The sequence below is a fragment of the Nipponia nippon genome, unplaced genomic scaffold, assembly GCF_047370975.1.
Source record: "Nipponia nippon isolate SJK-2023a ecotype South Korea unplaced genomic scaffold, ASM4737097v1 scaffold_11, whole genome shotgun sequence".
Classification (NCBI taxonomy): Eukaryota; Metazoa; Chordata; class Aves; order Pelecaniformes; family Threskiornithidae; genus Nipponia; species Nipponia nippon.
Genome location: NW_028262302.1, coordinates 30,438,925 through 30,462,958, shown reverse-complemented (window position 1 = coordinate 30,462,958; position 24,034 = coordinate 30,438,925). Strand labels below are relative to the sequence as shown.

Genomic DNA, 24,034 nt, shown 5'->3' with positions numbered 1-24,034 from the left:
TCCCAACCCTAAGGTATTCCAGAAAAACTCTTTGACCCTTTATGTTTGTAACTTTTTTCTTCGCTGTCATATACCACAAATAGTCTGGTATATGACTGTATAGGGCAGTTTATATTTTTTTCACTAAACATGGCATGGCTCAATCGCTTCCTTCCAATAAACAGCCAAGCTCCTGCTGCAACGTAGATCCAGGAGAATTTAGATCTGGGGCTGCATTCACGTGCTCAGCAGTGCAGAGACAGCTAACCAAAAACTAAGTGAACTTGTCTGCTCTGTTTAAAACCTGAACTCTGCCTGGGGGCAGGCGAAGGTTTCCCAAAGCAGCCACCAGAACGCACTGTGAGGATGTGCTTGCCCTTGAAATACATATAAAAATACATCAAGTCAGGTCAGCTTGGTACTGGAAAGCCTCTTGACACACTGGTAAGCACTGAGCACCCCACAGGGATTTACAGGATTTATAAAAATTGGCTGTCTATTATTTATACTTTTATATTTTCTTGCACTTTTTTTTTTATACTACGCAAAGAAATTAAACGTGTGTTGAAAGACCTATGACTAAAAATAGACTTACAGATACACCTTGAAAATATACACTGCCACTTGTGAGTGAATTGTTCATGACTTTTACAAAGGAACCGTGTGCTGCTGCATCGCACACAGGCTGTGCTGCTCCAGCTGCCAAAAACTAAGCACATGAGGAGTGCTGCCACTGGTTGCTTGATCCTGAATCTAGCGAGGAGTGACTCAAAACACCGCGTTAGCATCAGGCAAAGTCCTTGCAAATACCACTTTTTCTGTTTTCACTCTCTAAACTTCCCTGCTGAAAACCTCACACATGCACAAAACGCTTCCCAGCTGTGAGGGGCTCCTGCTAGTGTCCTGATTAGTGGAAAACACAATTTTACAGCAATTAGGACACTATCAGGCACCTCTCTTGCCAGCTGTGGTTGCGACTGGCCCTTGCAGGTGTTGGCAGTCCTCCCGTGCTTTTGTTTCATGCAAGCGGACATTTCTCTTGCTATTTTTCCCAAAGTGAAAAGACAAGGTCATTGGCTTTCTCTCACCTATGTGCTGTCCATACATGTGATAGTAGAAGCTAAAACAATAGGCCGTGTTCGTAGCTCCGTAAGGATTTTTTGGAGCGACACTGAAGACAGGACTAACGAGTCTGGCCTTTTCTCCTTCCAGCCTGGGGCGCGACGTCTCAATGTACATGTAGAAACCTAGGGAAAGTCCAAATGGAAATTGTGAGGTTGCGGCCTTCAAAATCCAACACTTATACGTACAGGAAGACACCAGGGCTATCAAGCGTCTCGATTCATTTTTCACATTCATCTGACATCACCATGGTTTCTGGGACATATTTCTTCTGCATTAAGCCCAAGTGTTTTCCACAATTGCTTCAAAAGCATGTTTTCTACTAAGAGTAAAATCAGGGCTAGCAGGTCAGTACTTGTAACCAACTTCAAATCGATGTAACATTGTATATTCACAAGAAAAGAAAAAAATGTTTAGGATGAGGTTCAGACTTCAGTCTCAAGGCTGCAATTTGTTCCTATAAGCAGTGAACGGGGAGGACTTTTAAAATAAAGGGAAAATATCTTGATGGAAACCTTTCAAGGAACATTTTCAACTGGCCATGTCAATCACATGTTTAAAAGCTCACTTTCATGAAAGAAGACAATATTAATTTATTCTGATCCTGGACTGTGCAACAGCAGAGATAGTATTTATTTAACCCAATCAAGCAAATACAATGCAGTATGACTTTTTTCCCCTTTGGTAGCGCAAGCAGGGGGCACACAATAAAATAGCATGAGTTACTGCAGTACTTGATAAATTCAGCACAATATGTCTGACTTTTCAAATGCAAATATACACTGCAGTCAAGATGGCACGCTTCTGTTAAGCAGGGCAGCAGATTGAAAATTACACATTTTAGCAACACCCAAAGTAAAAATGGGGCAAAAAAAAATCTCATCGTGACAGTCTGAGAGAGTCCAAGTTAGAATTTAAATGACATAAAACAGAAGAATATTTCAAGATGTGCCAGAATATTTCCCCACTAGACTGTAACGTGAAAGCAATCACTTTGAAAATGGCACAACAGAAACAATACAAGATGGTTAATGGCACTGTTAGTGGGTTGTGCTTTGGGACCAGCCGCATGCCTCAGCACTGGCAATTTCTTTTAGAAGTCCTTGAAGTATGCTTATTCTTGGTATGACTAGGAAAAATGACATATCTGGCTGAATTGACTGTCCTGGACAGGTCCCTCACCACAGTGGAGCAGCAGAGCTCCCAGTGCCGGGGGACCAGGCACGCCGCTGGAGCTTACCTTCCTTGGAGCCAGTCCGATCTGCGTTTGGCCCCGTGTTCGGGGTATATTTTGTGTCTCTAGTGGCAGTGCTTTGTTTTGTCCAGTCGAAATTGTCTGTGTCATCTTGAGTGAAAAGGCAAATGTTACCATCCTCAAACCCACAGTGGAACTCTCCTGCCAATGCAGCAAATGAGCAGAAATTTAGTGGCTGAAAACTATTCATCCTATGCTTGTTTGTCAAAGTACCTGCCAATTATAACAAACACATTGTGGGATGATGCTTATTAACAGCACTGGAAAATAGATATACGTTTTTGTTACATCAGTTTCTAGTGTTTAGTGTACATTTTCTTTTGCAGTAACCTCAATGAAAAAAAATCACGGTCATCACTCTGTGTTGGTGTTACTTGAAACTATATTCAAATCTTATTGTACAGCTCCTCCTCACATATTCACATGTATACAATTGCCCTTAGAAACATTGTCTCTTCTTACCCAGCTAGCATTTCTAAGAAGCTGAGAAGAACAGGCAGCATGTGCATAAAACATGGACTACGGGAAAAAGAAGTGAGAAATGCGTTATTTTGGTTTAGGGATAAGGACATTAGTGAAAAGAGGACAGCAACTTTTCAAAATGAAAACATTGTCTCCAAGTGCCATCTTCTAAACTATTCTTGGTTTTCCATAGGGATGGGAAAGCAAGTAATGGCTAAAATGAGAGCAAAGGCACTTTAGAGTAGACATTATAAAAATCTCTAAAAATCAGGACAGCGAAGCACACGAATGGACTGCTTAGAAAGAGCATTGAGTCCCCATCAGTGGACTGTAATAACCAATTAGACAAATACCTGGGAGGAAGGTTTAGGTCTACCTCAACCTATATGGGCAGGACAGGTGACTGTATCACGTCCTGAAGACATCTCCTAGACTTTCACTAAGACTTCTGTAATGTACTTGAGGTCAAGTGGCAAAAGCTTAGGTCTAAAGAACCCCAGACAGGATTACTGGGATCCTCTCCTTTGCGAAACAGAGGTCTGCGAGACACACCAGTCCAGTGATCCTACCTGCTGGGTTACGATGGGATGAGGAAGTCCTACTGTCAGACATTTAGGAACCAAAACAAATCAAAACTTCAAGGTTTAGTTTTTATCTCAGAACAGAATAAGGCCCCATGTATTAAAATGTGCAAAAGCTTAATTTTATGCACATGAACTGTTCCCACTGAGTTTACTCTTCCAGCAAAGTCAATTGATTTATCTGAGAAAACAAGCAAATCTCTCTTCTCTAGGGAGAATGCAGCTGTCTGCATACTGTGTCAGCTACGGCCTTCTTTATAGGGGTGCAATTTATATTCATTGTTATGAGGAACTCTAACACCAGGCATCATGGGATTATTACTCTGTGTTAAATTGAGAAGGTATATAAATGTTTGCAGGTTCGGGGTTTTGGTGAACTATAAATTCACTTAAGCCACTGGAGCTTCACTGTAAATCAGTGAAGACAGAGGGACCTGGAGCTTAGCTTGGATATGTACTGCTAAGCAAGGATGCTGGTCTGAAACTTATTTAAAATCAGATAATACTGCAGACTGAACAAGCAGGCTTGAAAAATTCATTCCAAACCACAAGGTGCATTAGGAGCGCTTTCCAAGTCTTCCTCATTCTGTTTTGCCTGTCCAAAGAGCAACACAAACTCTACCCCTTCCACAACAGTCAGCATAAAACACCACTCTATAAAACCAGGTTATCACAAAAATGCAGTCCACAGAAACTTTCTTGGCTATTACTACTTCAAGCAGATTGGCTTGATTTCTCAATAAATCCATCAACTTTATTAGCTCCTCCAAGAGAATTGATTTCCTAAATCACAGTTCCTTAACTGGCAAACATGACGGATAAGCATTGGCATGATGGGGAGCCAATTTCAGGACCTTGCACCTCGGTTTGGTTCTGGAAGCAAGGTCTTTCTGAATCCTGAATTTTGAATGTTGAAGAAGTGGCAATATAGAAAATGACTCAATGGAGGACTACCATCATGAGCATTGCAGAGAAGGAATACAAGCAGAGGCCTGATTGTGGTTCTTTCTGAGAGACAAGCAAATCAAAGAATGAGGCCACAAGGAATACACATGCATGGAGTACATCCAAAATCCTTTGATAGAGAAGCATGTGAATGGATGCAGACAGACACCTCCATCCTTATCCCAAAGATCAGGAAGATAATGCAAAGACCCTGACAAAGCTCTTGAAAGACACAAGGACTCGAATGAAGCACTCTGAACAAAATGCCAGCTGTGCCTCTCATCTCCAAGAATACCTTTTACATGACTTGAGCTCTAAATTTGCTTGGTTTACACTATATTCTGTGCATTTGACTTCCACCTCCACTTATGCAAGCCCTTCCTATAACAAAAATGGCACTGCTTCTACACAGTGTGACAAAATTAAAGGGCAAAACAGTAACTAAAGGAGAAAAGTTCTGAGTACCAGATCCAGTCCTGCAGCAAAGTGAACTAACACAAAGCATTTTCAGCCATTCAGCAGTTTCTAACACTGCCCCTCCAGTACCTTAAGAGCTGCATTTGCATGTCGCACCATGCCCTCAGAGCTTCATTAAGAAATTCCACATCAGCAGAACAGAAGATTTTTCTTCAAGTTAAAATAAAAGAATTCAGGCCACATGAAAAAAGGTTAAGTAAAAGTTTGCCATTTATTTAACAGGAAAACACTGGTTTCATGTGGGACTCTGCCATTTGCAATACATCGGAAAAGGTTAGTGCTAAATATTCTTGGCACCAAACACTGCTTAAAAAATGACAGAAGAATAAAAATGGGAAATAGTTCCCCAGGATTAGCTTAGTACTTTTCTTATTCAAGAAGCAGAAGCATTTAAATAGACCTGGATGGTCCTGACCTGTTCATTAATGGGGCACATCGAGTGCAGGAGGAACAGCCGCCTCTTCCCCAAGCACCCATGGGTGCTCCAGCTCATGACACCACTCAGACCACTACGGTTTGCTGAAAGCACTAACAATGGTGCCAATTTCTATTAAAGATAGTGGTCAATTTTTGTCAAAGCACATGCCAGCTCTGGAAGTGGATTCAGGTTATTAATAATTTCATTGCCAATTAGGGCAAAATCTGAAACTGTTCTCAAGGTGAAACACTCTTCATTGTAGTATGAATTTTTGTCATCTATTTCCATAAAATTCAAGTTGAATATGACTCTCTACCATCTAATCTCTTCCATTATTCAGGTGTAACATCTAGTTGCACTAACTGATATGAAATCCTTATGGTTTACATTAAATTGTTTATATTATACTTTACAAAATAAAATGTAGATCTGAGGCTACATCTCAGTGTTTAAGTCATCCAATGCTACTTGCTTATATATTGCAGACATCTTATAAAAAAGAAGGACCTATGCAATGTGATTATTCCAGAATTGAAGCAGGAAGAATGTGACTTCAGTTTCCAATAGAGGTGTCTTGTCCCACTTGAACACAGCTCTTACTCTTCATTCGCAATGGTGTAAATTAAATCAGAATTCAGCCCCACAGGTTTAGAAAAAAAACAGAACTCCGTTGATGTTATATCATATACATCATCATCCATTCTGTATTTTCAGTGAAATAAAATGAGATTGTAGAAAGAATGGATAATGATGAGATTGAGTTTGTTAGGGAAGACAGAATCTCTCTTTTCCAGCTTACTGGTTTGAACTCATTTGCAGACCAAGATTTCTTCCCTGTCAAAGGATTTCACTGAAAAAGTCTTTGGGGAAAAAAGCAAACCAAAATTTTACCATCTCTTTGCCCATCTGAAAGAAAATACACTGGGTACCCTACAGTTCTGGTAGGCAAACTTTCCCATTGCCACCACTGCAGAGACAGGCAGACCTAGAACGCAGATGAAGGAAAGGGTGGACGGGTTGCCAGAGATGCCCTCCTTCCCTCGAGCTAACACACTCCCTATCGCACGAGCAATTTGGATGCCACCTGCACTGTACCATGCGTCTACTAGAGCCATTGCTTTTAACTGAGCTATAGAGAGATATTTTGAAAATTAGACAGTTGCAGATCTTAAAATCATAGAAGACTACAGTGTGAAGCACTTGGGATTGCAATGCATTTTTTCCTTAACATCACAGAGTATATATTTAATATATTAATTAGCAAGGGTCTCTTCTACTGCTCATTTAAGTCAATGGGAGTGGTTCCTTCAGCTCCCGTGAGCTTTGAACTAAGCCCTGATTAATTATTAATGCATTGCACAGGATCTTCCACAAATAAGTTTAAAATTTACAGAAAGGCTTAGCAGTCATGTGTGTGAGAGAGAGGCTGCTCGCACAGCCCGGTGCTGCTTCTCTGCCTGATTATGGCCACACTACAGCAGTAATAACAGCAGACAGAATCCCATTCCCTTTATTTTTTGCATATGTTATGAAAAACAAGAGTAATGGCAGAATATGTTCCCACAGTAAAACATTCATTCACTGTGGTGTGGAAGAAAATCATGAAGTAGATAGATGTGGAGACTGTCAGGAATAGCGTGGTTTTACTGGGACATACTAAAGCTCCAGCCCAGTCTCTTGTCTGCGAGATTTGTAGGGATTTGGTTCCCATGGAAAAGTGTAAGAACAAGCCATAAGAGAAGTCCTTTCTCCCCTGCAACATCCCCGTGCCCAAGCACCAGCACATTAGCAAATACATAGTCAGAGCTTGCATTTTAAATCATGGCTGTGGAGCTGTCTCCTGTGAATTTGTCTAAACACTTTCACACCCTAGTTACACTTTCGGTCCCCACATTTCTCTGTGCAAATGAGGTCCATGATTCCTGTATGCACTGCATGAAAAAACATTCTTGTTTTGGTTTTAAAGCTGCAGATGAGCTTCTGACTACCCTTGGGAGTATCAAAATAACTCAGGAACTGCAAAGGTAGTTCTTATGCAAGGATAAATTAATTCAGAAAATTTCATAAACTGACTTTTCCTTCAAGATTTTTACCGTGCCTGTTGAGACGCACAGTTCTTACACAGTACTTGAACTTTCAGCTATTTAGTTTATCGGTATTTAGCTACTCCCATGGCTAAACCACAGCATCACCCATACACACCGAGCTGCAACGCCCACAAATGGATGTTATTCCAGAACATTAGTATTTTCCTTTAGATGAACTGTTTGGACAGTTGGAAAGAAAGATGAGCTGGAGCTGTAATTTTTCCTTTCTCCATCTACTCTTGCCTTAGCGCCTTGGCAGAACAAGAGGAATGACACCTTCAGCCGCCAGCCCAGCTTGCACACAAAACTAAGGTGGTCCCTGCAGTCCACGGGCTGCAACTGAAAGTGAAATACTTATCGTTTACTTTTTAACTGTAAGGGGCAACAGATGCAAGGACAGTTCTTCATACACATAAAAGCTAAAAAGTTAAAGAAATACTTACGTAGATGTGGATTTACTGGAGCTGGAAGACAGAGCAAAAATAAAATTAGCACAAAGCAGAAATTCTAATTCATCAATATTCAGATTATCCTAAATTTCCCGTTGTTCCCTCCCCCTCAGACCTTGACCATGGCTCCTACAGCAAGACAGCCAGCAAAACTGCTAACTTCCTTTTTGAGCAAATTTTGTGGCTCCCCGGCAATCCAAAGGCAACGATTGCAGTGAGAAACGATAGCCTCTCCCATCCATGATGTGCATCACTAGGACCTGCAGCTTGGGGAACAAGATGCTGTAACAAAGCATCAAACCCAGATTATTGGCGCAGATGTTGTAAGGATGGGGACAGCTGCACAGCAAAACGCCAGGGTGATGGCTTTGTACAGGAATCTACAAAAACTACAGAAAGGATGAATTCATCAAAAGCAGAGGTTCTGCACTGGACCTTGCTTATCACTTAAGATTTAGCATTAAGTAAGAATACTTAACATTTAACAGAATACTTAATACTTAACAGAATTACCCTTCTACTCAATGAATAATACTATTCTTTGGTCTAAGATGTCTGTGTACATATGAGTCTTAAGAAACAGACAACACTTGCATTCTTGTTAGAAATTTCAACTTTCCTTTTAAATATCAGAAAACATAAGCACAGCAAGTTTGTGAGAAGAGGTTTAGACCAAGAGACACAACCAAGAAAAAACCATGAGAGTCTTCTGGCATATAAACCCTCTTCTAGGGAGGATATACTTTAAAGAAATTTAAGAAGACAACACAGGAAGGTGAAGTGTGCTGTCCTAAGAAGCTGCCAGCAGTGCCAGCACACCCGCGCCTGCTGGAGGAGCCACATTCCGTGAGCAGGACAGGGACCCACCAGCATGGCTGGCCCTCGATGCTGCTCTCCTGGGGCTGTGCTCTCAGAGACAGAGGAGCATCAGCGCAGCATCCCACCTCTCTGCATCCCACCTCTGCCCACTGCCCATCCCATGGCAGGAGCAGCCCATGCTGACCCATCACCTTGGGAGGCATCGAAAATAATTTTGCCACCATTGCAGAGAAGCCGTGAGATAACTTTGCTGAAAAATATTATTTCTGTCTGTTTTATGGGTCTGTGCAATGCCCCACATGACACAGCAGGACTATTGGTACTGGGAATCTTTGGGGAAGCTGATAAAACTGGCACTCTTATTTCACAGACCCTTGGCAAAATTACAAAAACCTCTACATGCATAATTCTTTAATATTGAAGTTAATCTACTTAATACCTCAATAGGCTGAAACAGAATGAAAGTCAAACGTCAACAGTGCCTAGAGATACCTTAACCATGGGAATGGCTACCCAGGTTAGGTCCAGAGTAATCTGTACAATGCTAAACATGGGAAATGGGGTTTGAATGAGAAATTAGTCTGCAGTTCTGTGCTACCTGTTTGCAGAAGCGTACATTTGAGGATGGATGACTTAGGAAACAGGGCCCTTCTGCTATAAGCCCTTACGGATGTGAGAAACAGAAGGATGCTAAGCTCACAGTTGGAATTGCATGTTATTAACAGAAAATTTGAAATAAAATTTTGTCTCCAAATAGCGGGTGCATCTGGTAATGCCAGACTTCAGTACGAGTGTTGCTGCATGTTTTCTTGCTGCCCTTCCCATGCCGTGTTTACAGACATGAACTCTTGGTTTGTGACTGCAGCCATGGATACTGCGGAGCTCTAGATTCAATCTGAAGTTTTCAAAACAGCTCTAAACTAGCAACTCTGCCATTTTATCTTGCCTTTTCTGAAACAAATGAACAGTGATTTGCCCCGGTGCAATCTTCTTAAGAAACTTAGTCATTACATTATATTAGATAATCTCATAGCTTTTACCAACAAATTACCTTTCATTCTCCAAGAAACATTCATTTTGTGAGATCCTTGAGTGACTGAACTTGGAATTAGCTGCAATTGCTGGGAACTACATTTACTGATGCTTGATTTGTAACTAAACATACGGGTTTTTATGGAAACTATCATCAGCGTGTAACCTTGAGTCATGCCATTCAGATTGTTCACAGCAGAGCAAAAAAGGCTTCTTGCCAAGCTAGCTTCAGTTCACACTGATTGACAAAAGCAGAAAAACAAATTAAAGGAGTTAGGCTGAACTTATCTAACGTCATAAACTAGGAAAAAAACCCTCCACAACCAAACAAAAAACCAGAAACCTCACTCTTCTAAACAATACAGCACTCTGCTATAAGACAACGCGTAATGGCTCTAGCTCTCACTGTGGAAAGGGAAGGTTGCTGCGTGCACGACACACAGGTAGCAAGTTAAATTAGCCATAAAGGGAAATTAATGGATGACTGAGGGATTAAATTCCAAGGCTGACTTTGAAATGTCTGGAAAATCTGTGCACCTCAGAGGGTTATCGCTGCTCTGCTCAGCTGACCCTGGCTCGTGCTGGGAGAAAGGTTTTGCTGGCGGAGAATCTCGGGAGGAGAACAAAGTGTCGTGAAATGTTTGAGCTTGGTTAAAGCCAAGACGGATGATCCCTTAATCTTCCTGCCTTTCTTCCAACAAGCAGAGAATAAAACCTGCTGGAATTTCAGTTTGTTGGATGATTTTACTTTTCAGTGATATGTATTTGTGCAGGTCACAGCAGAAAAGTGCGGGCTGAATGGTTTTTCTTAATGCTTGCCCTCCTATTAGGTGAAATTGCATATATGCAAAGACACATTTCCCACAGATCCTTCCCAACACAAACACTTGCTCAGCTTACAAGTGAGGCGGCCTTCAGAGACTGCAACATTATGTCTCTCCTTTAAAAAAAATAGCTGAAACCAAGCTTTCCTAGCTATGAAGAACATAATGCCAGAGGTAAGGAGAAGCATGCTAGATGTTCAGCTGCTATGTTTTTTACCACTGGAAACTGGTTACTTGTGGTAATTACAACCAGCACCTGAAAGCTTTAATCAAGATCAAGAGTCCATACCTCTAAGCACTTGGTTTGCACAGGAAAAGCAATCTTCACTGTAAATATTGGTGCTCTACAAGGACAAGGCTTTCTTCCTCCCATAATAGCAATTATCCTAACTTACTATTTATAACACTGGATAATACCGGAAACATGCTGGTGCAAACTTATAAATCCTATCATTTATGCCGTATTTGGTACCAATTTTATTTTTCTGGGGCTAGAAATATAATAATAACAAGAATAATAGTAATAAATAATAACCACAATTATATACTCTTCTTCCATACAGAATCTGGGGAGTGTCTAAACCTCATATGAAAATAAGCAAGCTAGACTACAAAGCGACTGGCCACCATCATCTACCTACTGCTGTCACAAGGGGCTGACTCGACATACCAACAGTAGAATCATAGAATCATAGAATCATTTAGGTTGGAAAAGACCTTTAAGATCAAGTCCAACTGTTAACCCAGCACTGCCAAGCCCACCACTAAACCATGTCCCTAAGCACCACATCTACCCATCTTTTAAATACCCCCAGGGATGGGGACTCAACCCCTGCCCTGGGCAGCCTGGGCCAGGGCCTGACAACCCCTCCAGTGAAGAAATTTTTCCTAATATCCAACCTAAACCTGCCCTGGCGCAGCTTGAGGACGTTTCCTCTTGTCCTATTGCTTGTTACTTGGCAGTAACAGGTTGTTGGCTTCTTCCATAGAAGGGAGCTAAACTTGCTTCTTTAATCCCTGGTTAACTTCAAAAATATTTAAACATAAGTGCATATGTAAAATGGCAAGTACTGAAGTTTTAATTGGAGTAGTTGGAGTATTTTACAGCCAGTTCGTATCAAATAGGCTGACATAGATTTATGTAAAGTGATGGAGATAATATTTGAACTGTTACTACAAGACATATCTGTTATGTATTAGCCTACAAAACATTCATCAGTGCTACTTAAACTGCTCTGTTTGTATTTACTCGGTAGACTGTGTTCACTAGCAGAGTAACATCTGTATCCACCAAAGAATTTGTCAAGTGATGTTTGGCTGTAATTATCAATGTCGCTCCTACCGTGATGATTGCTCTTTTCTCCTGTCCTTTCGGTGTGCAGAGGAGAAAATAATTCATGGCAGGTGAGGGATTTCCCTATGAAATGCTTGCACCATGGGTAAGTTTTTGATTCATGGGATTGGATACTGTGGAGTTTTTATTTTGTATTTACTGCTCCCACTTGGGATGGCAGGATATACTGTAAAGAGCTCATTACTGAGGTTTTCCTGCATTAATAGTCTCTTTATTTTGGACATTCAGATGGCTACCAGCAGGTTAGCACATTGGAAGCTGTTATTTTTATATATTAGCAATTTCCACGTTAATCTCCAGTTGTGAGTTTTAATTTAAAAGGTGATGTGCTCTGCGTCATGTACAAAGGAGTGTAACCCGATAAAAATGACTTCACAGGTAGGATTAATGTGGCTTAACTTTAGCAATCTAAAAGTTAGACACCTCATCTAAGAGTGTCATTGGAGTGTCTCTAAAGTCACTGGAGAGATATGGGCATGTCCAGAGGGTGATTCATCCCCTGGAAGAAATCTGGAGAAACCATCTCCACTCTAGTAAGGCAGCAAATGCAACCAATACTCTAGAAATGTCATGTTGATGCTTACACACTTTACAGCTATTCTGAGAAATCATTTCTGTGCGGTACATACTGAAGCTCGTCCTACTACAGAAAACAAGCTTAAGCTGTCAGAGTAAAATCTAGGTAGTGCATGGCCTATCTATCCTCTATTTGCACAAAAATGAAACTCAACTGTAAAAGTTAATGCATTTCTTAAAAGCAAAAGACACTGCTACCATTTTTAGCAACTCTAACTACAATGTGTCTGATCTGCTTTTCACACTGCATGTCTTGAAAATGGGGTGAAATCCTATTAGCCTGCTTAAAGTTTAAAAAAGTAAGGGGAAAAATGTTTGCAATGGGAATCCTCACTAGCAATACAAATACATTGGTGCATTTTAAACCTAAGAAAAAAAGCTTTTTTACTCTAAGGTGATTGAGCACCAAATAGGTTGCTCAGAGAGCCTGCGAAGTCTCCATCCTCGGAGATATTCAAGACCTGAATGGACATGGTCCTGGGTCCCGGTCCTCCAAAAAGAGTATTCCTAAAGTGGTGGGATGAGAAAGAAGGGCTGACACTGCCAGAGGCGTGCGTGCTTCTGGGGTACTGATCACAACTGAACATACAGAGGCGCGCGCACACACACACAAACCCCCCATCCCGCTGAAACTATGAAAATTCAAATGTTTCCCTCCTTCCCTGAGGTCTCACAATTTAAAAAAATGTAATGGGAGAAAAATGTAAAAAATTATCTTAGTTCTCCTTTTAAGAAACATTCACATGATGTCTTATTTTCTGGGTAATGTTTATAATTATTTCTTACATTGATGCAGGCCTGCTGCTGTGCATCCCGCTAGCCCATTAACTGCTTTTCTAAGACTCCAGCATTTCAGATTATAAGTATCGGATCTGCACTATAATAATGTATGCGATATCATTATTTTACAGCTGAAGCTATACCATCCTTAAAATTAGCCTGGTAACTATAGTCGTTGGACAAGTGCTAAGATAAAATACGTATTTTAAGCAGATAAAGCCTCAGTGGTTCTGCGATACCTCTTCAAAGGGAAGTCACTTTAGGTTTATCTTATTGATTAGCATCTGGCTCATGATTTCTGAAGCTGCGAATTTGTCAGCACCAGAGTAATAGCACTGAGTATTGCTCCAAAAGCATCCCTCCATCTGGGGCACAAGGCAACGGCTGCCTCTCTCCTGGGCGGCTGCATTTTGCATTGGCACCTCATCAGCACGTTTGAAATGGGATGTTACTCACATCTGCGCTAATGGCAGATTCTAGCAGAAAAATTTGCAGTAGACAAAATACGCCTTTTATGCTGCATGGGAATGTTCTTCCTGCCAGCCAGCGGCTAGAAATGTAAATCACATAATGTTTCATTAAAACCTCAAACTCAGCACGGTTGTGAGCCACAGCCGAGACCTCAATCAACCTCCTGAGACTTGCCAGGGTACAACCACCACCAAAAAAGAGCAGTAGTGACTGAATGACCTAAATGGTGTTTTTTTCTCCTTATAGGAGCACTGGTCGGTATTTAAGTCACTGAACAAATGTTGAGGTTCATGGAAGCAGGCAGCGGCTGCCTGGCACGAGCTGGCTGTGAGCACACAAGTCTCCCTATCATGGCCAGCACGGAGTGATTCGGATTGCTGCAGAGAAATCCCAAATGTCTGAATGAAGCTTCTGTTCCTGATCATCCCTGGGAAGACCCTGGGTCTTTCCCTTGCGCATGCGGGGAGCCCCAAAGAGACTGGACTCCTACCGCTACTGTCAGAAAACAGGCACTTATTAGGGTAAAGAGACCCAATGAGGAGCCAAAGTCTAAGAGGAATTGCAGCAGAATGACCACCTTCTCCTCATTTGTATGTTCTAGACTTAGTAAACAAGTCTTTCTTTTAATTGAGATTTTGTTCCCATGAGCTTTGGGAAAAGTAGGCTTTGCAAACACTTTCCTGTAACAGGCAAAACCTAAGATTCATCCATCACCATCATTAGCAGATCTGGCATTCAGTGAAATATGCAACTACATTCTTTAGAATTGATGTTTAAGATTGGTTAATGTAATTTTTTTCCTTGATATTAATACAGTGATAAAAATAATTTATTATGAGATTGAGTAGGGCTGAGCTAATCATTGATCATGAAGAATTGCACACACAATGCACCAGACATTTAATTTTTTTCAGATTTGTTCACTATTTTAAATTATTTGATAATGATTTTTGAAAGTAATTCTTGATCTGTAGGTTGCTTTTGGACCTTCCGCTGCATGTGATTTCCTGCTTTGGGCTCTGTAAGGCACTAATTACTATTGGATCCAGCTCCTGGAGCAATTGGACCTACGTGGCTAGCTGTGACTTGACCCGTGTGTCACCTGGCTTTTGTCCTGTGGGTTAGCAAGGTTCCTCATGATAGAATAACAGAATCATTGACTGGTTTGGGTTGGAAGGGACTTTTAAAGGTCTTCTAGTCCAACCTCCCTGCAGTGAGCAGGGACATCTTCAACTGGATCAGGTTACTCAGAACCCAGTCCAAGCTGGCCTTGAATGTTTCCAAGGATGGGGCATCTCCCACCTCTCTGGGCAAACTGTGCCAGTGTCTCACTACTCTCATTGTAAAAAATGTCTTCCTTATATCTAGCCTGCATCTCCCCTCCTTTAGTTTAAAACCATTACCCCTTGCTCTATCGCTACAGGCCCTGCTAAAAAGTCTGTCCCCAAATGATAAACTCATACTTTCATGATTCCATGGTTACAAATATGTCGCCCTGGCACACACTCCTCTTTTTCAATTATAAAAACTTTCTGCTCAGCACATCAGGTTCCCATTGCAAACTGCACAATGATATCTTCAGTAGAGCTGTCTTCTCTCTGAGGTACCTCTTGCCCATTCATTGTAAATTTACAGAAGAAAAACCAAAAAGTGATTCAGTTATTCATTAAATAAATACCCCAAGAAAGGTATTTTGAGGGATTTTTTCAGAGCTCTAGGAATTACTTCCCGGTAATGTTGGGAGACTGAATGGGAGGATGTAGGAATACTGTATTTTTCTTGTTAGATTAAAGTGGACAAATATTTGTTGCAGCATGACCTTTTAGAGGAAAATGTATAAATGCCCTTTTCCACTTGATTAGGACTAGAAACAGCACTTTTTTTTTTTTTTTAAATCATTCACATTCAAATAAAAACTTCTCAAAAAGTGCTCATTCTGGGGGGAAAAAAAAAGTATTTTGATAATATCAAAACACTGATTTGACACCTTCAGAATACTACTTGTTTTGTAGATTTTTCTTCAAAACTCATTGCCCTTCAAAGTGCTCTAAGTAAGAACAAACTTTTGAAATGATCTATTTCATGAGGCTAACATTAATAGGTTCTATTTTTTTCCTTTATTTCACAGAAACTTCGATATGATTTTGCATTTTGGCTGTTCAGACTTTTTTTTTTTTTTTTTTTTTTTTTTTAATTGTGAAACTTCCCGGAGGTGGAGACTATCGTTTCTACGCCGTTCTACCCAGAACCCTCCTTCCTGGAAGCCCACACTCATCCCTTGCAGCATTATTTGCAGGACTGGCAATCAGTTTACACAGTGCAAGCCAGCGCAGCCGAAACCTGTACAGCAGACCGAATTGTGCAGAATGCACTGCAACGCATTTGCTTGTACACGAAGGTCTTCTTACCACTATACTTGATGACCCGAATAGTTGAGTCCCCCTCCCCAAATCTGGTGATGGGCGTTAGACGGACTTCATACGCCTCTGGCTTGATCAGCTCAGTTAGGTTGTAGGTAATTAATTCTCCCTTTTGAATATTTCCATTCACTGTAATTTCCTGTTCCCACCAACGCTGTTGTCCAGCCTAAAATCAAAAGAAGGATGCAAATGTCAGAGCTTTTGGGATAGATGTTGTCTTCATCTTAGAAATGAATGGGAGCACACACAGACCTGTGCAGCCCCGTGCGCTTCCTTAAGCCTTCAAGCAACCCAGGAGGATTAGAGGTACAGCAAGAACACGAACCTCCCTGAAATAAACCACTACTGAGCATTTCTGTAACAGATAGATGAGATGACAGATTGCAAACTCATTTTACCAAGAGGCCACCCCAGCCTGCCATCTGCCTGTCCTCCTCTGCCCGCGCAGGTCCCGCACCAAACCTCGGGGAGCCCAGAGGCTGCAGGCACGGTGCAGCACTCAGAAGTTTGCTGCATGCAGGAAAAGTGCAGTGTTAATTCGGTTCAGGAGGATTTCTGACACTTGCCAGACAGAGACTACAGCAAGGGACAAAGCGCCTGATTTATGGTGGCATGTGAGCACCCAAGCATCCAAGCAGATGCTGCAGCATTTTTCAAAATCTCACTGAATTCTTCCATCTTTAGCAGCCTGAATTTCTTTGCAGACCTGCCCCTATGTTTCAAATGCATTTGTTAAAATGTTAAATAAACTTTTTCTTCCTTAAAAAAAATGCTGTTTATTTAAGTTCATTTCATCAGCTTACAGAGGCTGAATTTACTAGCTCTCAAATGCTATCCCTTCAAACCTGACCAGGTAAATTGGCTCCTGATGTCTCCTAGCCCCATTCACTCCCTGATTTTAAAATAACATTGGCCAACTGCAGTGGCAGACGTGTTTTCTGTCACTGTGCACACCAGGCTGGGATAGCCGCGGCTCCGGGAGCTGGGTGCTGCCTCCTCGTTAGAGGCAATGAGGTTTCACAGCTGCCATTTGGCGCATCATTTGAAGCTAATAAGAGCATACTGAAGAAGTGAAATGCAGTTTGATTTCCAAGCACTTACCACTTTTGTTGATGAGTGAGAAAGAAATAGGCTAGCCATTAATGGCCTTAGTGCATAATTATCAGCAATCCTTGTAGTCTCAAAGATGGATGGATTTCAGAGAACAATGAAAGTCAATATGAGCAAACAAGAGGCTGTTTTATTAAAAAAAGGCAAAGCATAGATTTTTGTGCTTTATAGACTGCACAATGTTTTCAACACCAAAATCTATAGTTTCTTTTATTTATATGCCTTACCAAGAAATGAAAAGAAAAAAAAAAATCTAATTAAGAAGAAGGCATCACAAGAAGAGAGTGCCACATTGTCTCTAACATTACTTTAACTAGTTTATAGACAAGCAGAAATCATACACATTTTGGGCAGCCGAGTGACCTGACATTGCAATATTACTTGGAGATACTCTGCCCTATTGCAGACACTATCTGCAGAAAACAAAGGAAAAAAATCATTAAATATTTACCACACATCCCAAGACAACTGTACAGGTGCAGTGATGCTAAAATGAGATGTTCCACTAAGCTTACTACGCCTGTCAGTGGACTCAAGTTCTTACCTATTACATGTTCACCAATACAGAGTTTATTAAGGACAGAAAGCCTTGTATTCCAAAACTTGAATTTGCTGGTGCAATAAAAATATACACTGAAATCGCTGAAATCTAGTACTAAACCTACCACATTTCATCCAAATAAACTACATTTGCAGCAATATTAACAGACTCCAAGCTTTACATTCATAGCAGTGGGACAGAGATGTCAATACTTTTATCGTTAAAGTATGTTACACAAGTACAGCTATATGCCCATTAAATAAAACTTGGACTGTGAAGAAAAAAGCAATAGGAATTCTTAAGAAAGTTGGGATGATGGAACAGCTCTAGACATCAGCTTTGCTTTGCTGCCACCAAAGTCAGCGTGTGTTTCACTGCACTTTGCAGGGCTTGAGTTAGACCAACACTGAGTGTATCTGAGATGTTATTTCAGGGTTATTGCTCTCGCACATGCCTGGTGAGCCATGCTATAGTCTCAGGTGGCTCTTCAGGGCTGGCCCCACAGGGGTTAAGTCATGCATAGGAGAAATACTAAGGAAAAAATCTCAGATTAGGTTAGAAATGTAAAAACGAGTTACTGTATGGAAAAACCACACTGCTGCCTGCCCGATGTGCAAGGCAGAGGTATGTCAGTTAGTACAAATCCTGCACGTGCACAGGGTGGCAGTCTGCCTTTGAAACCCGGCCCTTGTACCAGAAAGCTTTTGGGTGGATACGTGGGTGCAGAGCAGGACGAGAGGTAAGTGCGTTGCTGAGGAGCCTGGGCATGCCAGCACAGCGCTGGGACCGGGGAGCTGCCGAGCCCAGAGATGCTGCAGCTCAGCAACCTACGGTGTCTGCCCAGAGCGGCATCACTTCAGTGTCTACCCCAAGCAGCATCACCTTTTCCCTGTTGCAAGCATTAAAATGACCCACTTCATAAGATGACATTAATGAAATGTCCATCACAACTTTGTATACAGCCTGAAAATGTGGAGCATTCCTCTGCTAGCGGTTTTCCAGGGCCACTACACTACAAAGAGTTATTCAAGGTAACAAAGATACTGAAAATATGTGCGTTTATATTGTATCTTTAAAAGATCATCCCAGTAGAGCTCATGAAAAGTTTCAATTTGACAGATTCTGTTAGATGCCAGCTCTTTCACAGCTCTTTGTACCCAAGTACTGAGATCAACAAAACAGACAATGAAACCCAAGGTACAGGTTGTTTAACAGAAATTCAGTCTTTTCTCCTTTCTTCTTTAGATACCCATGAATAAGAACATGCCACAGATACCTGCTTCACCCAGGTTTTGCAGTGTGTTATTTTGACATCCCACAGCTCGTGAAGCAAACATCAACACATATTAGGACAACTGTTCCTCCTGTCCTCTGCTCTGCCCACCAGCAGCCCTGTTTTTATGCCACGCACACCTCTCCTGCTTCCATCTCAAAGAAACCTTCCAGGCATCGCTGAACCTTGTGTGCTCAGGAAAGAAGCAATAAACTCTGCGTATGGACAACGCTACGCGTGGAAAAGTCCATAAAGGTGCAAGGACAAGGCTCTGCTTCTCGTGCATGCCAGGTAAAACAGCCGTGAATTCTGATCCGCATTAAATGCTCACTGATTATTTAAAACATTGCAGAAACAAACAGAAGGGGCACCGGACCTTTCATATACGTTGAATAATGCATAAGGCACCATGTACCTTCACAGGCTGTCAGGTAGCCCTCCCAGTAATGGATAAGCCTTGTCTTGAGTAGACTGTTGTCCTTGAGAGGAAAGTGGTGAGTGTGTTGCAGAGAAGATTTTAAGGATAATTACAGTAAGATTTAGAGTGTATTTTTAAAGCGGTGCATGGGGAATTTGCCCATATGGATCTTCTCACTGGACCCGTGTGGACAGATGCTCACCATGCCTCGCGCAGTCAAACTGGAAGGTGCTTCCAGAGAAAAGCTGCTGCTGTAAGGGGACAAACTGGAAACAAGCCTTCATGAATGCTCGTAAATTTACCAAGTCACCTAGCCACTCAAATAAAATGATCTTATATTTTAAATGTGCAGGTATTTTTGGTTTTGTATTTCTTAAACACAACTTTTAAATTTTCTAAACTCAACATGTCTATTTTTAAAAGTACATCTAAAAATGCAAAAATGACCAAGGTAAATGATAACTTTTTTCTCTAAGATAAACTTTTTCATTCACACATCCCTGCTTTCATATGGAAAAAAAATATTTAAAAAAAAAAAAAATTCCTCAGAAACTCCATTCTACCCAGAATTTCTGACCATACCAAACTGTGCTAGGAGCTGAACTCACCATGTCTTTATAGACAGTGATTACAGCAAGGTACCTAGTGCAGTTCCTGGCACAATTTCTCAAAAGCTTTACAATGAAGACCAAGTGTTTTATCTGAAAGACATACTTGATTTTAAATTGAAAATAATAAGCAGCAATTTATGGAATTCAGAAGTGGGGAACAAATTTATATGCAACTAATTCAGCCCATAAATGAAAACCTAAGGTCTATGTATTTTTTTTATTTTGCCTGAACAGCTTCCCAAAAAATGTAAGTGACACTAATATACTGGAACAGAAAATGCTGTGCAGACCTCATGAAGGCTGCTGGTCCTTCAAAAGGAAGATTCCCTGATCTTAATTCTGTTGTAATTATTGCTGCTTGTTCTTTGCAATAGATTCCAATTTTTATTCTTTTTTTTTTTTAAAATCAAACTATCAGGTTGAATACAAGCAATCTTCGCAAGGAAGATTAAAACTATTGACTATGCCCCAGAAGTGAGCGGTATACTACCAAACATAATTTAATGGTTTTGTCTGTCCCTTTCACAAAAATTAAGAATCAGAGAAACATAAAACTCTGGAGAAAATTACCTAATTTTCAACATTAAAAAAATAATTAATTTTTTGAAATAGACATCATTACCGTTGTTTTAAACCACGTTTTATGCCATCATGTTGGTTGCCAATTACATTTGTGAGTACTGTATTAACAAAACTGTGCTTCCAGTTGTGTGAGCCAATACTGACTTTCTGGCAGTTGTCTGATGTTAGCTGGCCATTGCTTAGAGATACTTCTGACTCCTTACAGTAGTCTACTGTAAAAATATTCCCTATTGCACCTTGCCTTTGGATAAGGGAATACTGAAACAGAGACTTCAGGAAATATTTTTGATAATTAATACTTCATGGTTAAAGTTTACAATTACCAAAAGTAGTCATGAATTTGTATCAAATTCAGTTGCTGCTTTGGATTATCACCCTTTTCTACAACCACTCAACCAAAAGCAATAAAGAAGCTCTATTATTGTATTCATTCTGAAAGCAAAACAATTTGATTTTTCATTTCAGTATTATGCATCCTAAGCCAGTACTGGATATTGGTATTTCTCCATAGGAAGCAACAGACATCTTTTTGCCTTGCAATCAACATCAGCTCTGTCCAATTCTTATTTTTACCATGGAAACCAGGAAAAACCCCAAACATCTCAAAATTGTCACTAGGTTTGACACAAAACTTCCCCTTGCCTGATTTTTCAGCTCAGCTATTGAACAAATAAATAAAGAAAATCAGTATCCGCACAGCTTTCGCCACATTCGGCTTTCAACCTTCTCCTTCCATTAGGAAAATAAGCTCAACAGTCATGCTGGCAGTGAAGTGGCTGCATGGGAGCATCACCCCCAGAGCCTGGGACGTCCGTGTCGGACCCCTGCCAGCAGCCTGGGCACCACCGCGGAGCCACTTCCCAAACACGGTATGAAACAGCAACAGCACCCTTGGCTGACAAATATTAAAATCGTTGAAAATAAGTGTAGCAGTTGAGCTCGTTTACTTGCTGATGGGATACAGAAAAAAATGAAGGTCAGATCTATATGGAGTTGGAGAGCTGGCAACTAGCAACCAGCTGGAGGAACAAGGGTTTTCTAGCACAAAGTTTTTAAAGGTCTGCATGATGCTGAGGCACCTAACGCCAACACGGAAATACCCAAGACAGCCTAAAAATAGGACTTAGATTCCTACAAGGCCTTAGGGCCGTTCAAACTCCTAGCACAAAACGGGGGAGGCTCTGTGAAGCCAGACCCCACGGAGGAGACAGCCAAAGCTCTTGGTCACTCACTGCTTGGCATTAAAGCACCAAGAAGAACCCAGTCCTCTGCCCCTGCTCCTGCAGCACTGCCCGTCTGCCTCCAGAGGTCTGGCATCTCCTCCAGCTCCCTTGAAGGGGAAGGAGCCAAATCCACATCACCCATTTCCTCAAAATCACCTGTACAGCTTCTCCCTAACATTCAGGCGGTGCCTTTTTACATTAAAAAGTCAAGACTGATGTTTTAAAGAGAGAATACACAAGCAAACACAACAGTAAAACATCTGCCTGCATGTCAGTTCATGTGTCCAGAGCTTTAAACTTAGTAAGAATTAGGATTTGCTTGAAAAAGAATTTTTGAAGGAGGAAAATTCTTATAATCAAAGCCATTTGCCTTACAAAGATAAGGGTGAAATACATTTTGGGAAATTTACTTTGACCAAACTGAAACAACAGTTTTCCAATGGTTTCTGAATACTTGTAAAGCACTGAGGAAAAATCAGATTAGTTCCCGGTGCATTTATTAGCATTATCTTGTGCCTAACCTGTAATTAATTTAGCAGAGCATACTTACGTTCAGTCAATCCAGAGCACAGAAGGCTTCACAGGGACTCCTTTTTTCTTGCATACCTTTGAATATTCAGAAATTTTTGTTGCTAAAGCTAACAGAAAAGCAAAATGTATTTCCCTGACATCAGAGAAAGGGGACTGTAAGTGTGTGGCAATGTTTTATTGCAGCAGGTTGAAACCTTCTCCTCTATGCTGTCAATGAAGGGGTACTTATTCTTTGCCTGTTTTTGAGAAACACTATATTCTCTGAAAGACTTGAACATATAGATTTCTTGTGAAATTAATCCTATGGGATGATTAAATATTGATTGCCTATATGCACAGTTATGTTTATAAAAAATAAACACATCCTTAGTCCATTGTACTTGGGCTGTTGATTTCAACCACAAATTTCTTTATTGACTCCGTCCTGGTTTTGGCTGGGATAGAGTTAATTTTCTTCCTAGCAGCTGGCATAGTGCTGTGTTTTGGGTTTAGGATGAGAACAATGTTGATAACACACTGAGGCTTTAGTTGTTGCTCAGTAGTGCTTACACCGGGCAAGGACTTCTCAGCTTCCCATGCTCTGCCCGGTGCACAAGAAGCTGGGAGGGGGCACAGCCAGGACAGCTGGCCCAGACTGGCCCAAGGGCTATTCCATACCGTATGGCATCATGCCCAGTATAGGAACTGGGGGGAGCTGGCCGGGGGGCAGTGATCACTGCTCGGGGACGGGCTGGACATCAGTTGGTGGGTGGTGAGCAATTGCATCACTTGTTTTTCCTGGGTTTTGTTCCTCTCTCTCTCTCTCGTTTTCCTTTTAATTACAATTTTTTATTATTATTATTATTATTATTATTATTATTATTATTACTAATTTTATTTCAATTATTAAACTGTTCTTATCTCAACCAATGAGTTTCCTTACTTTTGCTCTTCAGATTCTCTCCCCCATCCCGTTGGGGCAGGGAGAGTGAGCAAGAGGCTGTGCGGGGCTAAAGCACAACAGACTCAGAAAGTCAGACAAGCATGTCTTTAATTAATGATAACTGGATGCAACGTAAATTAATTACTGTATACTCCTATAAAAAACTGTGGCGGTCTTTAAAGTAATTTCTTTACAATTTATAACAACAACGACAATTGATTTTCCTTAATAAAAAAAGAGTTTTCTTTAGCAGTTATATATATAAAATAGCACTGTTCAGTTCATGGGCACATACTTCTATCTGCACACCGCAGAGGGAACACTCCCATGTAGCGTTTGCCTCCTTTCCACTGTGGAAATCCAGTGGCTGCTCTTCTTTAACAATTTTGCCCAGCAATATAATCAGAACTATCTGATTTTGAACATAAACCCTATCAGGTAAGTGGCTCCTGTGTCATCTTCATTTCAAAAGATAGTTATGGCCCTGAAATGACTCACAGTGACAAATATCTATAATTCAGGCAAAAACAACGAGGACAGCTGCAAAGCATGTCCTGCCACGCTCATCATCAATTTATTTTCCACTGTGCTTCATGTAATACTGCTCTTGATGACATCTCTTTTCTTTTTTAATACTTTCACACGCAATCAGCAGAACTGCCAAAACCTCACATTTGTTTCCGTGCTGAGCTGGTACCTGCTCTCTGCTCTCCTGCAAACGCCAGCCGCTGCCGAAGCAACAGCAGCCACAAGGTTGAACCCAGCCCACAGC

At 41.0% G+C, this 24,034-nt stretch overlaps 1 protein-coding gene across 1 annotated transcript in view; it reads right to left on the bottom strand.

The window, feature by feature from the left end:
• MDGA2 (MAM domain containing glycosylphosphatidylinositol anchor 2) overlaps nt 1-24,034 on the bottom strand; it is a 388,481-nt gene that overhangs the window by 20,105 nt on the left and 344,342 nt on the right. The window contains exons 11-14 of the mRNA XM_087746923.1: nt 16,040-16,217; nt 7,770-7,790; nt 2,342-2,497; nt 1,068-1,226 (exon numbers count right to left, since the gene is read on the bottom strand). Coding sequence (XP_087603049.1) covers nt 1,068-1,226; nt 2,342-2,497; nt 7,770-7,790; nt 16,040-16,217 — 514 coding nt within the window. The remainder of the gene's footprint in view (nt 1-1,067; nt 1,227-2,341; nt 2,498-7,769; nt 7,791-16,039; nt 16,218-24,034) is intronic.